The 11,851-nt window shown below is 45.1% G+C and overlaps 1 protein-coding gene and 1 long non-coding RNA gene across 2 annotated transcripts; one reads left to right on the top strand and one right to left on the bottom strand.

Annotated features, from left to right (window-relative positions):
- Positions 1-1,693: 1,693 nt before the first annotated feature.
- Positions 1,694-5,242, top strand: LOC121064605. The gene is made up of 2 exons (XR_005816576.1): positions 1,694-1,818; positions 3,727-5,242. It is a non-coding gene; the product is annotated as an uncharacterized LOC121064605 (long non-coding RNA).
- PTCHD3 (patched domain containing 3) lies at positions 1,811-10,717 on the bottom strand. The gene is made up of 4 exons (XM_040546364.1): positions 9,423-10,717; positions 9,188-9,309; positions 6,923-7,068; positions 1,811-3,763 (listed from the first exon to the last, which is right to left on the bottom strand). Exons 1-4 carry the CDS (start codon positions 10,578-10,580, stop codon positions 2,187-2,189), a joined length of 3,003 nt encoding a protein of 1,000 aa, XP_040402298.1. The 5' UTR covers positions 10,581-10,717; the 3' UTR covers positions 1,811-2,186.
- Between the last annotated feature and the right edge of the window lie 1,134 nt (positions 10,718-11,851).

Below are 11,851 nucleotides of genomic sequence, written 5' to 3'. Positions count from 1 at the left end.
ATGCAGTACTCCAGGTGGGGTCTCATGAGAGTGGAGCAGAGCAGGAGAAACTTCCTGTGACTCCTGGCTGTGCTTCTTTTGATGCAGCCCCACATATGATTTGGGCTTTCTGGGCTTCAAGCATGGGTTGCCAGCTCTTTCATTGACCTGTACCTCCAAGTCCTCCGCATGGCTGCTCTCAGTACACTCATTCCCCAGTCTATTTTGATGTTTGGGATTGCCCTGACCCAGGTGCAGCACCTTGCACTTGGCCTTGTTGAGCTTCATGAGGTTCACACGGGCCCACTTCTCAAGCCTGCCCAGGTCCCTTTGGACGGCATCCCTTACCTTTGGAGTATCAACTGCAGCACTCAGCTTGGTGTCATCTGCAAACTTGCTGAGGGTGCACTCGATCCCACCACCTCTGTTAATGAGGATATTAAATAGTACCATTCCCACTGTGGATCCCTGAGGGATACAGCTAATCAGCAATCTCCACCTGGACATTGAGCTGTTGATTGCAACTCTCTGGATGCAGCCATCCGGCCCCTTCCTTGCCCACTGAATAGTCCATCTCTCCAGGTTGGAGACAAGGATGGTTGTGTGGGACTGTGTCAAAGGCCTTACAGAAATCCAGATAGATGACAGTTGCTGATGTCCACGTGCACTGATGCAGTCACTCCATCGTAGTAGGCCACTAGATTAGCCACGCACAATTGGTGAAGCCATGTTGGCTGTCTCGAGTCACCTACCTGTCTTTCATTTGCCTTACCATCGCTTCCAGGAGGATCTGTTCCATGATCTTCCCAGGCACAGAGGTGTGTCTCACCTGTCTGTGGTTCCCTGGGTCTGTCTTTCTGCCCTTTTTAAAAATGGGAGCGATGTTTCCCTTTTTCCAGTCACTGGGGACTTTGCCGGACCACCAGGGCTTTCAGTTTGTACTGGAAGTTAACTGATAGTGTCTGGGTGATGTGACTTCCAGTCTGCTGTCCCCACCAACATGCATTATGAAGGAAAGGGGATTCTGCTCTACTAGGTCTATGAAACAGGTCACAAATCCAGATGGAACGAGGCTTCGTCACACTTGCTACAGCTTTCAGAAGAACCATGCCACAGCTGTAGATTTGGACTGAATGGTTTTATACCTCCTAGATTCCTTTTTTCCCCCTAAATCACAAATACTAGTTGCCATTATTCAGTTGTTTCTGACAGGTAGCTCACTAAACTGGTGACAAATTACATGCTGGCTCTTCATTCGGTGTTTTCATTCGGTCCCTACAGGTTAAACACCTTCATTTGTTATTAACTCACATTTCTGTGAAAGCTCCTCTGTTCCGTTGCTGCATCAAAGGATGGGTTGTCACAGATAAACACAATAGAATTTATGCATTTAGTTTTAGAACAGACCAGCTGGGTTGCTTTTATTTTGCCCTCAACCAGGGAGTGATTCTAGTAAATTCTAGCCCTGGCATGCCAATGGCATGCCATCTAGCACTACAGCTACTCAGGAGGACCACAGAAGTTCAGTCACCTACAGTAATCCCTTCAGAAAATGCAGCCAACAAAATAAACAATCTTATTAAAGCTACACGTTGTTTAATCCAAGCAGGAAAACTGCACAGCAAGAAAAGATGCATGTGAAAACGAAACGTGTCAGTTTGTCTTCCCTAGGGGTTTCTTGTGCTGCGTTAGGAGCCTGAGCAGGCTTAAGTCTCCCGAGGGCTTATGAACCACTGCAGTCTGACAGTGCTGACCTCTTGATCATCTTGCTGTAAAACCTCAAGGTTCGAGTCTCTTGGGGAAAATTGGCTCAGTGTTGGGCTGAGTGACAGCATCAAGGTAAATAGCCAGAAGATGAAAACAATTAGTTGTTGCCCCCTGTGTACATCTACTGACAAAACTGTAACGTAATCCATGAAGCTGGGACAATATTCAATGTTTATAATAATTTAATTTCAATACATTCAGTAAACAATTCATAAAAAAAGGTTTAACAACATCAAGGTTACAAAGTCAAGCACACAAAAATAGAGAAAATGTACATCTGTTCTGTGCGCTTTCATACCTTCTGTTATTTGCTGCTTGGCTTTTCTTAAGCCTTTGCTTCTCTGTTGTATTGTTCCGTCCTTCATTTCTTATATTCCCTGAAAGCCACTGCACTTTAATCTACATACAATAAATATATAATATAATATTATATGTTTAACTCATGGACAGTCCTTATTATTTCTATACCTAATCTCTTGAACTTTAGACCTGCCAAAGTGTCCAAAAAAGGTTAAAAATACTGGAATGAAAACAAGACCATGAGCAACCCCAAACAAAATAACGAGAAACATAATCTTGAAAAATGTTCTAAAGATGTAGGTTTTTGCTGCAGCCAGGACCACTACTCCTAATATAGTAGAAATTGCACCTTGTAATACTGGGTAACCTAGCTGGTGCAGAGCTCCTATCATTTTTTCATTTGCTGATGACTCTTTACTCGTAACAAAGGCATAGGAAATATGAGCAGAAAAATCTACTGAAAATCCTATACAAATGACCAGGTTGATCATGGATATGGAATCCAGGTTGACATCCCAAAATGTCATGAAACCAGCAACACCGACTATAACAGAAGCTATAGCAAAGGTCACCCACAAGCAACACAGCGGGTTGGGAATAAGGAGAAGAGAGACAACGAGCATTGCCCCAGCAGCAACGACAACATTCTGAATGGTGTTCTGCACTATGACCAGGTATTGGTCGTAGTATATGAATGCTGGGTGGTACACCTTTAGTGAAATATTGCATTGCTCAGCTTTGTCTCTTAACTGATCTAAAAGATTTTTCTCATCAATGGCTGACATAACATTCACTGTCTGGACGAAGAAACGTGAAGCTGTTATTTCATTGTGAGTCTTGTTAATGTCCCACTCAAAACTGGAATAGCTCTGGAACAGTGTACTTAAATTATTCATGAAAACATCCTTATTGTTAATATTTATGGAAAGGTTTTCAGCAAATGCTATGTATGCTCTCAGCCATGACTCTGTGAGGTTCTTATCTACATAGGAAATGTTCTCTATATCCTCTATGCATGTCTCAATGTCTTCACGAACATGCTCTTCCCAGTAACTTACATTCTTATTAATAATAACCATGACCCTAGGTCCATATTCTGAGAAGTATTTGTCATCATCATCATAGTATGGAATAACGTAAGAGTCATCACTAGCCAGATTTCGAAGATCTATGCCCTCCCTTATTTGAGTACACCCATAAATACTGCCACCCAAATATGCTCCATACAGCAACACCACAAGTAGCTTGGTCCATTTATCTGTCAAGAAAGGACCATAATACTTTTTAAAGAATAGGCTCATTGGATGTTCACTCTCTGTCTCATTGGTTTTTAGCTGAGATGATTCACTAGAACAGCTGCCTATACAACATGCGTTATACAAGCAGGATGTCTTTCCTTGCTCCACTGGCATACAGGTTAACCAGTGTCGGTTTCCTTGCTCCCTTTTATCATTCAGAACAATAATTGCCCCAAAGAAGGTCATGGTATATATATAGCAGAAGATAAAAGCAGTGCCAGTATAGAGACAGAATGATTTCACAGAAGGAAAAGCAGTCCAGGTGCCAATGAAGAAGGCCAAGACATCTGTGAGAGTGGTGACTGTCACAGACAGCGCCGCTTCGCTGTAGGTGTCGGCCAGACGAGATTTAATGTCCGTCTTTTTTGCACTTTGTTCCCAGGAAGCGATCATGATGAACATGTCATCGACACCAACACCTGCAAGAAAAAGAGTTAACCCTGCATTGCACAAGGCAGCTTCCCCTGACACCCAGCAAAAGCACAAAATAAACAGCATTTAAGGCTACATGGAATTAAAAAAAATAATAAAAGAGAGTGGGCTACTAGCATTGCTTTAGTGCTGATGCAAGTTAAACATACAGGAAAACACGTCCTTTGTATGCAGATGGCTCTGTTACCTTTCAAAAACTCATAGTGACTGGATGGATTGTTGATCTCTCACCCTGTTCTGCTGAAGGACTGAGCACTCCTAGTTCATCGCCTGACAAGTGTTTTGTGTCTGTTGTCCATGTGCCCACAGATGCAAATTCCAGATTTATACATCGTTTATTCTGATGCTTTACTATTCTTATCAGTAGAAGCATCTCCTACTGTCCCTGGCATCTCTTCACCACTGCAACAAATTAGACCAATAATTTCTTGCTCTGTCTTCAGCAGACAGTGAGAAGCTGGAAGAAGTCCCAAGCACTTCAAGAGGTACGAAGAATACACAGCAAGTTTGTTACACTGGCAAAATACTTATTTAATTGCTTTTAGAATTACAGCAAGTCAATGAACAAAGCACTCCACTTGAGAGAAAAAAAAAAAGCCCGAAAGGACTGCATGAATAGAACATGGAGAGTAACTGGTTAAGTGGTAGAAACAGATCTAAGTGGAGGGAAGAAGGATAGGAAATGTTGGGCTAGACAATAAGCAGAGAAGAGCATAATGAGCCAAGGATGGCAAGAACACATTAGCAAGAAAGACAAACGGACAAGTGCCAGTTCATGAATAAAGGCAGCTTAGTGGCAGGTGGCTGAAAGTACTTTGATCTTCCCTGAACCTCTCCTAGAAACTGCATTCTGCAAAGCATGGTACAGCTGAATGTAACAGCTGGTGTATTTAGATAAACCAAACTTGGAGTTCCCCACTATGTCCGGGTTTAAAAAAATCAGATCTCTCTGCTGTGAGCAAGATAGTGTCCAGGAAAGAGGTGTGCTGGGGCTGTATCCTCTCTTTGATAGTCTGTTTGCACGTTTAAATCATCCTGTTAGAAGGCAGCATGATAACAGTCCGCAAATTAATAAAGGATTGATAAAAAAAATCAATTACCTTTGATATATATGAAAGAACAAGAAATGATCAACTTAACGCTATCAGGGACACCTCAAAAGTTATTGAGATAATCGTTAAAAACACCTTCCTGTTTAATTTTCAATAAGTTCTTAAAAACATTTGGCAGGAGTGGTTTACTTAGATCCTACCTTGCAGCAGGGAGTGTGCCCTCACGACGTTCCCTCTAGGCCCCAACTTCTTATTCTGATGAAATAGATTCCTTCAAAAAGCAGCTTCTGGCATATAGTAATTAAATAGCGATCTCAGCGTTCAGCCCTCCCGCTTGTGCCTATGTATACTTCTGACATTGTGAAGGAAAGCTTGAAACATAACCCAAATAAACCCTAAAAACAAGTGGCTGTGTAAAACCACAAACTAAGAGAAAAAAAAACAAACAAACACAAAACGAAACAAACAGAAATTTGAAATTTTGTTTTAGAAAAGTATCGTGATTTTTAACTAGGCTTGTGACTTTTAAACACTTGGGACTGTCTCCTAGATCTCTCAGCATCAGCTAGACACCCAGAACAAGATATGCAGCAAACCAGAAGATAGTACTAAATGGTGTTGAGCCACATAGTTTCTGGAAGGCAGGTTTGAAAGCAGTTATTTTAAAGTAAGGGTCATTTGTCATTATTACAAGGGTCATAACTCCAAAGAGAGCCAAATTCATCATGTTGCTTATAGAGTTCTGAAGAAAGTGGTTTAAGCCCTTTCTCAGGTATACAAAAGGGTCCTTGTAAAGTTTAGAGCCTTTGCGTTTGATGAGCAAAAAAAATGCAAATACCAAATGCATCTGAGCAATGAAGGCAACAAAGAAACGACCTATCTCCTGAAGAGCATTTGCATTAGATATCCAATACAGGCTCCATTAACTTGGGAGTTCCATGTGTTTTCCTCAGCACATGATTAAGACCAAGAAAACATCACATTAATTTGTCATATAGGAGACTAGGTAAGGATTTTAAAAGCTGTAATTTATCTGCAGTAATGTTACCTAGAGGTATTTGAAAGCTAGGCTCTGTCAGACCGTGCTACAATGACATTCAGTAACTTCCTTGGTGCAACAGAATGGGGCAACGCTTCAATTTTCTATCATGAGACTGTTCATAGTCGTTACGTTGCATAGGAAATTTCACATCTCGTGAAAACAAAATGAACTTCTTTGAAATTGCAGACAGTCCTGCTCAGTGCTTAAGCTATATTCAGACCCAATTGTATCTGACCAAAGACTACACTCTTAATATAGGATACAAAACCTTATGGTAACTTGTTTCCCATACTCACCTCATAATACATGTACTAGCCTAAGTCACTGCTAGTTCAGCATAAGTTGCACATGGGGCATACGTTCCATGGTGCTCACTGCTGAGCCACCTAGAAAGTGATTAAAAGTAACCAGGTAGCTCTGGCTGTACTGCAACAAGAGGTGCAGTGGTCACGGGGTGAGTGGTTTTGGAAAGACCTCTGTACCTACGTAAATTGCTAGCACATTCAGCAGTCCCAGAGAACAGTACTAACAACAAACTGTTTTGGGGTAGGCAAATTATTATCCGGAACTAACAAAATACATAAATGGCTATAATACGCCTGTAGAAAACAGCAGGGCATGATAGGAAGGAAGGCAGTGATATAACCCTGTTGAGCTCAGCTGAAGCTGGAGCTCTACACTCCAAGCACTAGTTGAATAAATGGTCAGTCAGCATGGCTAAATTAGCAGTGACCCTAGAATAATGCCAGAAGCACTAACCTTACCAGCCCACCCTCTACACTTGTCAAACTGGAGCAGTGAAACTAGGGTAGGAGCTATTTTTTGTGAAAGCAGCCCTTCTGCCAGAGCACAACCTCTGCCTCACAGCGCAGGCACGCGGAGCCGAATGCTCGCCCCCCTGAAGGTCAGGGGAAGCTGCACCTCTTCTCCTCACAGCATGACTGAACTGCGTACGATCTGATACTCATATCATAAAAGAGTAACGCTGTCAAGTTGTTTTAACTCCAACTTTTTTTCTTTGAATCTGAACCCAACACACTTTTTCTACTTACCTAGAATAAGAAACGGTGCATTTGTTACAGTGACCACAAATGGCACTCCACAGTACATCAACAATCCAAAGCTGCTTAATACAGCTAGCCCGGAAGAAACCACTCCGCAGCATGCAAGCCAGACATTATTCCTTATACAGCTCAGTCTGAAAATATTTTAAAGAATATCTTAGTTACACGTCAAATATTTCACCAAGACATTTGGCATGACAAGTGAATATTCTACAGAGATACAGATGGTATCTTGTCCATGAAGAGAACTTGATGAAAGCTGCTGTTTGCTAGGAGAGCTCTCAAGTGTCAGCATTAGACAAAATTAATTTATATAGCAGGTGCTAAATACATTATTACTGCTGGCCAGTTATATAGAAATAGATCTGAGAGTAAATATGTGTATTGACCTGTGTATCAATAACAAGTGAACTAGTAAAATGAAAATACGTACACTCTACTAGGGAGGATCATGATTTAAGGTGATCAAAAACGTCATTAACTTTTAGAAGATCTGTCCTTTTATACAGATTCTTAGGGTTAGCATCAGCATAATATGAAAGCAACTCCTGGGCAGTAACAACCATGTAGAGAAGCCTTGTAGCAGATAGACTGGCAAGCAGCCATTTGCCAAGATGTCCCCAACAGCTTGCTTGAAGATTCCCTATGAAACATTCCCACTGGGAGACTTTACAACACATCAAGAGGGCAGAGTTGCCTCGTGCCTAATCAGGAATATTTTCCAGGCTGTAGACCATTTCTGAACTTTAAGAGAACCTCTCACTTCCATAGCAAGATGAGTCTGATAAGCTACCATATCCTATTCTGGTTGCATTTTTGTGGGCTAAACCATGGTTTTTATATACCTAAAAAGCTGTTGAGGTTGGAATTGTGTCTGGCTGAAACCTTCTACTATACTCTAGTATCAGCAGCATAGCACAGCTGCCTAACTCTTGTGAGGTTGTTTAATGCTGTACAGAGGAAATCCCAGGGGGTGTATGGGTGGATGTGCGTTGGTGAAACCACCCTGGTTCTGGCTGCACCCTCAAATGACAGGGCATGAGACAGCTGATACACAGAAATTGTATAGCCTAATTAGCGTGATGTATCATGCAAGCACTATTCCATTAAGCCCATCCTCTGAGTAGAACTTTATTCCTCAAGCACAGCACACAAACACTGCCGTATGACTGTCAAACATAGCCTGGCTCACCTCCCACGAGAGCAAAGAAAGGGCAGACCAAGTTCTTTGTGAAAGCAGGTAAAGCTCAGGGCTCTCTGAGCAAGCACAATGCTTAAAGACCTACACAGACTTGCAGCAACCTGTGAAGTTAGTGCTGACTGATCTGTGCCATAACTGAGAAAGTGGCAGAAAAAATGTGCAACCAGATCTTAACCCGGTATACTTCCTCCTTCCTCCCTGTCTTCCTCCCATTTTTGAACTTATCTTTGCAAATACTTAGTATCTTGTGGGCAGGGTGAAGGTTGAAACTATGAATGCAACCCAGGAAGTGGCAAAATAACCTTAGTAATAAAACCATTTGGTCTTTCCCTGTCCAGTAGGATGACTTCTTGGCTTGATTTTTATGCATCCTTTCTGTCAATGTCTCCCCTAGGTATGCCAAGCTGGGCTGCTAAGTTTGACCCAGGAGAAGTGCTGGTGCAGAACTGTGCTGCTGCACAGGCTGCTAGAGCAGACTCCTGGCTCCCTTACACACAGGGGAAAGCAGAACCTGGTGTCTGTGACGAATCATTTTCCTAATCCAAAGTGTTTATTTCAGCATAGTGTTTTTGTGTGGAAGTTACAGCACCTCCGACCTCTTAAGGAGCACAGGTTTGCTGCAGTTGTTGGAACAGTTGCAACGCACAGAAAACATACCATACACAAATATACCATTAACGAAAGTGATTCTTGTGAGATGGGGACTATGTAAATGATCGAAATGATGTAAATGATCTTCAAAGAACACACTAATGGAAATTAGCATTCAGGGTGCATGGGTCTGAACTGAGTGCTAGCTCAGGTACTTGTTTGGAACTCTGCATGAACCCCATTTACAGAGATGGCTAATACATGCAAATTGGAGAGAAACAGCAAACAAATCCTTTTTGCCTATTGTTAAATTTCACGCGATGGCTGCATCTTCAAGAATTACTTCATTCAAGAACAGAATCATTCTCATTCACTCAACAGAACGAGGAGAAACTAAACTAGCTACGGTAAGGAAGAGCGGAGGCGGCTGCCCGCTGATCACAGCTTAGAGGCTATTTTACCTTAGGCAGGAGACGATCGAAAAGGTTATCGTCAGGAAGTAAGTTACGGAAAAGAGCGGGATCACGCTCTTGGTGTTTCCTTCGAACTCCTGCTGCCTGGACAGCGAGGTAAAGTAAGTCACCTGCCGTGGAAACAAAACGAAGCAAGGTGAAGCGCCAGCGCTCTCCCTCCGGACACGTCCCCAGCCGACGGCCAGCACCAATGGCCCTGCCACCCCCAGCCCCACCGCCCCACCTGCACGTCCGTCAGTTTCAAGCCGGCCAGCGTCTGGGGGAATTTCTTCAGGAAGCTCTCCAGCCAGCCCCGGCTATTCTCGGCCTCGCCGCCGTCCTCCCGCAGGTAATAGAGCAGCTTAATGGCCCGGGCCGACTCCACGTAGCCGCTGCCGTTCGTCCTCACGCCGCCCAGGGTGGTCCCCAGGAAGGTGCCGTTGCTGATGGGGTAGCGGAGGTGGTCCAGCTCGGAGAGGTCCGGCAGCTGCACCAGGGGGTTAGCGGGGACACAGCTGCCGAGGAGGGAGACGCACTGCTGCTCGTAGCTGAGGTTGCGCACCGCCTCGTCCAGCTTCTGCACCTCCTTCCACGGCCCGGGGCTCAGCACCGAGCCGTCTTTCGCCGCCACGGCGATGAGGGCGGCGTAGGAGCCCTCGGTGGCCAGGCGCTGGGCGAAGAAGTGCGAGTCGTTGGTGGGGAAGTGCAGCCGCACCAAGTCGCGCTCGGCCTTGGCGGGGCCGCCCGTCGGGGTGAACTGCCCCTCGATGTCGTTCTCCTCCAGGCTCGCCAGGAAGATGAAGCCGGCGCCCAGCCCGCCCGACACCAGCAGCGGCACCAGCACGAAGGGCCAGGGGCAGGCGGCCACGGCGCGGCCCAGCCCTTCGAAGAGGCGCTTGAGGGGCCGCTCCAGGCAGTCGGTGTTGCTGCAGGAGCAGCGCTCCTCGTGGGGCCGCCGCTGCCCCATGCCGCCCCGGCAGCCCGCTCCCCGCCGCCGGCACCGCGGCTTTGAGCGGCTCCCAGCCCACGGGGCCCTCCCCACCTTCCCCGGCCTTCCTCCGCCCTCCTCAGGCCAGCAGGCGGGGCGGCCCGCGGGGCGCTGCCCGTGTGGGGCGCTGTGGGGGGGCCGGGTGTGCCCCTCGGCGAGGAGCAGCGCCCCGCCAGGTCCCTCTTCCCCTGTGTTTAAGGAGCTGTGCAAACTCACTGAGGGGTAGAGGAGCGTGGCATGCACAAGGGGAAGAGTTAGGAGGAATGGAGCAAGGCCGTGCCAGCCGGCAACGGGCAGCTGTTGGGCTGGCACAGTTGTCTCAGGAAAGCCCACGTGTAGTGCAGAGCTGAGACTACAGGTCGTTGTGGGGTTGGTGTTCGGGTCCTTGTGCCTCAAACTCCCTGTACGCTGCATGCTGCACTGCACGCCCAGCCTGAGCTTCAGGCTGCGTTGTGCTGCACAACCCCCTTGGCTGCAGGATAAGCCCGCTCAGCTCATGGCAACAGAGGAGCCTGCAGGCAGCCCCCGCTCGCTATCAGCGATTGTGCGATCTAGACTTCATCCTTTAGACTTCCTCCTCTTGGCCGTTTTTTCCCCCCAGTTCGCTGCCTTTGTTCCTTCAGCAGTAGTATTCTGCCTGGGAGCACAACATATAACCTGGTGATGTGCTTCTTACTGCGCTTCCTCTTGTGGTAATCAAGTTTACAAAACGGGAACGAGAACCAAAGAAATAAAGGACTTGGAAACAAGGTTTAGTGATTGCAGTGGGCAAGCCACAAAAATCCCAGTGTTACGGTACTTGGGAGCTTTGTGCAGTAACAATGATAAAAAGCATCTTTCCAAGCCCAAGAAATACCCTGCAGCCTGCTATTCTTCACTCTTAAGTGATGGTGATTTGAGTGACCCCTGGCCGAGGAGAAAATTAAGCACAGATGTGACACTGCTGCACAAGTGTACAGCCAATTAACTTGTATGTCACAAACAGGCACTTCTTCTTGCCCTTCCTTCAAGGAAGCAACTGTCTCCTCTCCTACCAGTACTTCCAAGGAAAAGTTACTTGATGTTATGCAGGCACTTGATAAATTACTGGCAAAATGAACCTCTCTGACGTGGAGATTAACTTCAGATGAAAATAGTGCTGTATATGCAAATAACCTTCAGATATGCCTATCCCCATAGCAAGACACCAAGAAGACTGCCAGGATAATTTGTCAGAGGAGTAGCGTGTGGATGATCTATTGACATCGCCGCAGACGTCAAGAAGAGGTTTCCAGTTACATGCTTAAACAGTAAAACCAGCCATAAAAGCTTAACAATTGCTGTAGGCTCATCAGGAATGAAAATAAAAGCTTGATCGTATTTTTCCTGGTTACCGGAAAACAGCGTCAGTATTTTTATTTTATTTATTTATTTATTTATTTATTTATTGAATTTTGACCTCACAAATGAGAAATGAAAATTTTTCTTTGTTTTGTTTTGCTTTATGCTATGTTACTAACATTAATCAACTACTTTTTTTTTTTTTCCTCAGCTTTCTGCTCTCATAAGGACTTGGGAAAGTTGGAGTGCCATACTCATTTGTAAAGTAAATTTATGTCTTTACCTTTTAGGGAATCACAGAATCCTTGAGGTCGGAGGCACCATTGGATAGCTAGCACCCCACACTCCTGCTTAGGTTCTGAGTA

This window comes from Cygnus olor, chromosome 2 (assembly GCF_009769625.2).
Source record: "Cygnus olor isolate bCygOlo1 chromosome 2, bCygOlo1.pri.v2, whole genome shotgun sequence".
NCBI classification, from domain to species: Eukaryota; Metazoa; Chordata; class Aves; order Anseriformes; family Anatidae; genus Cygnus; species Cygnus olor.
This window is presented reverse-complemented; position numbering and strand designations above follow the sequence as displayed.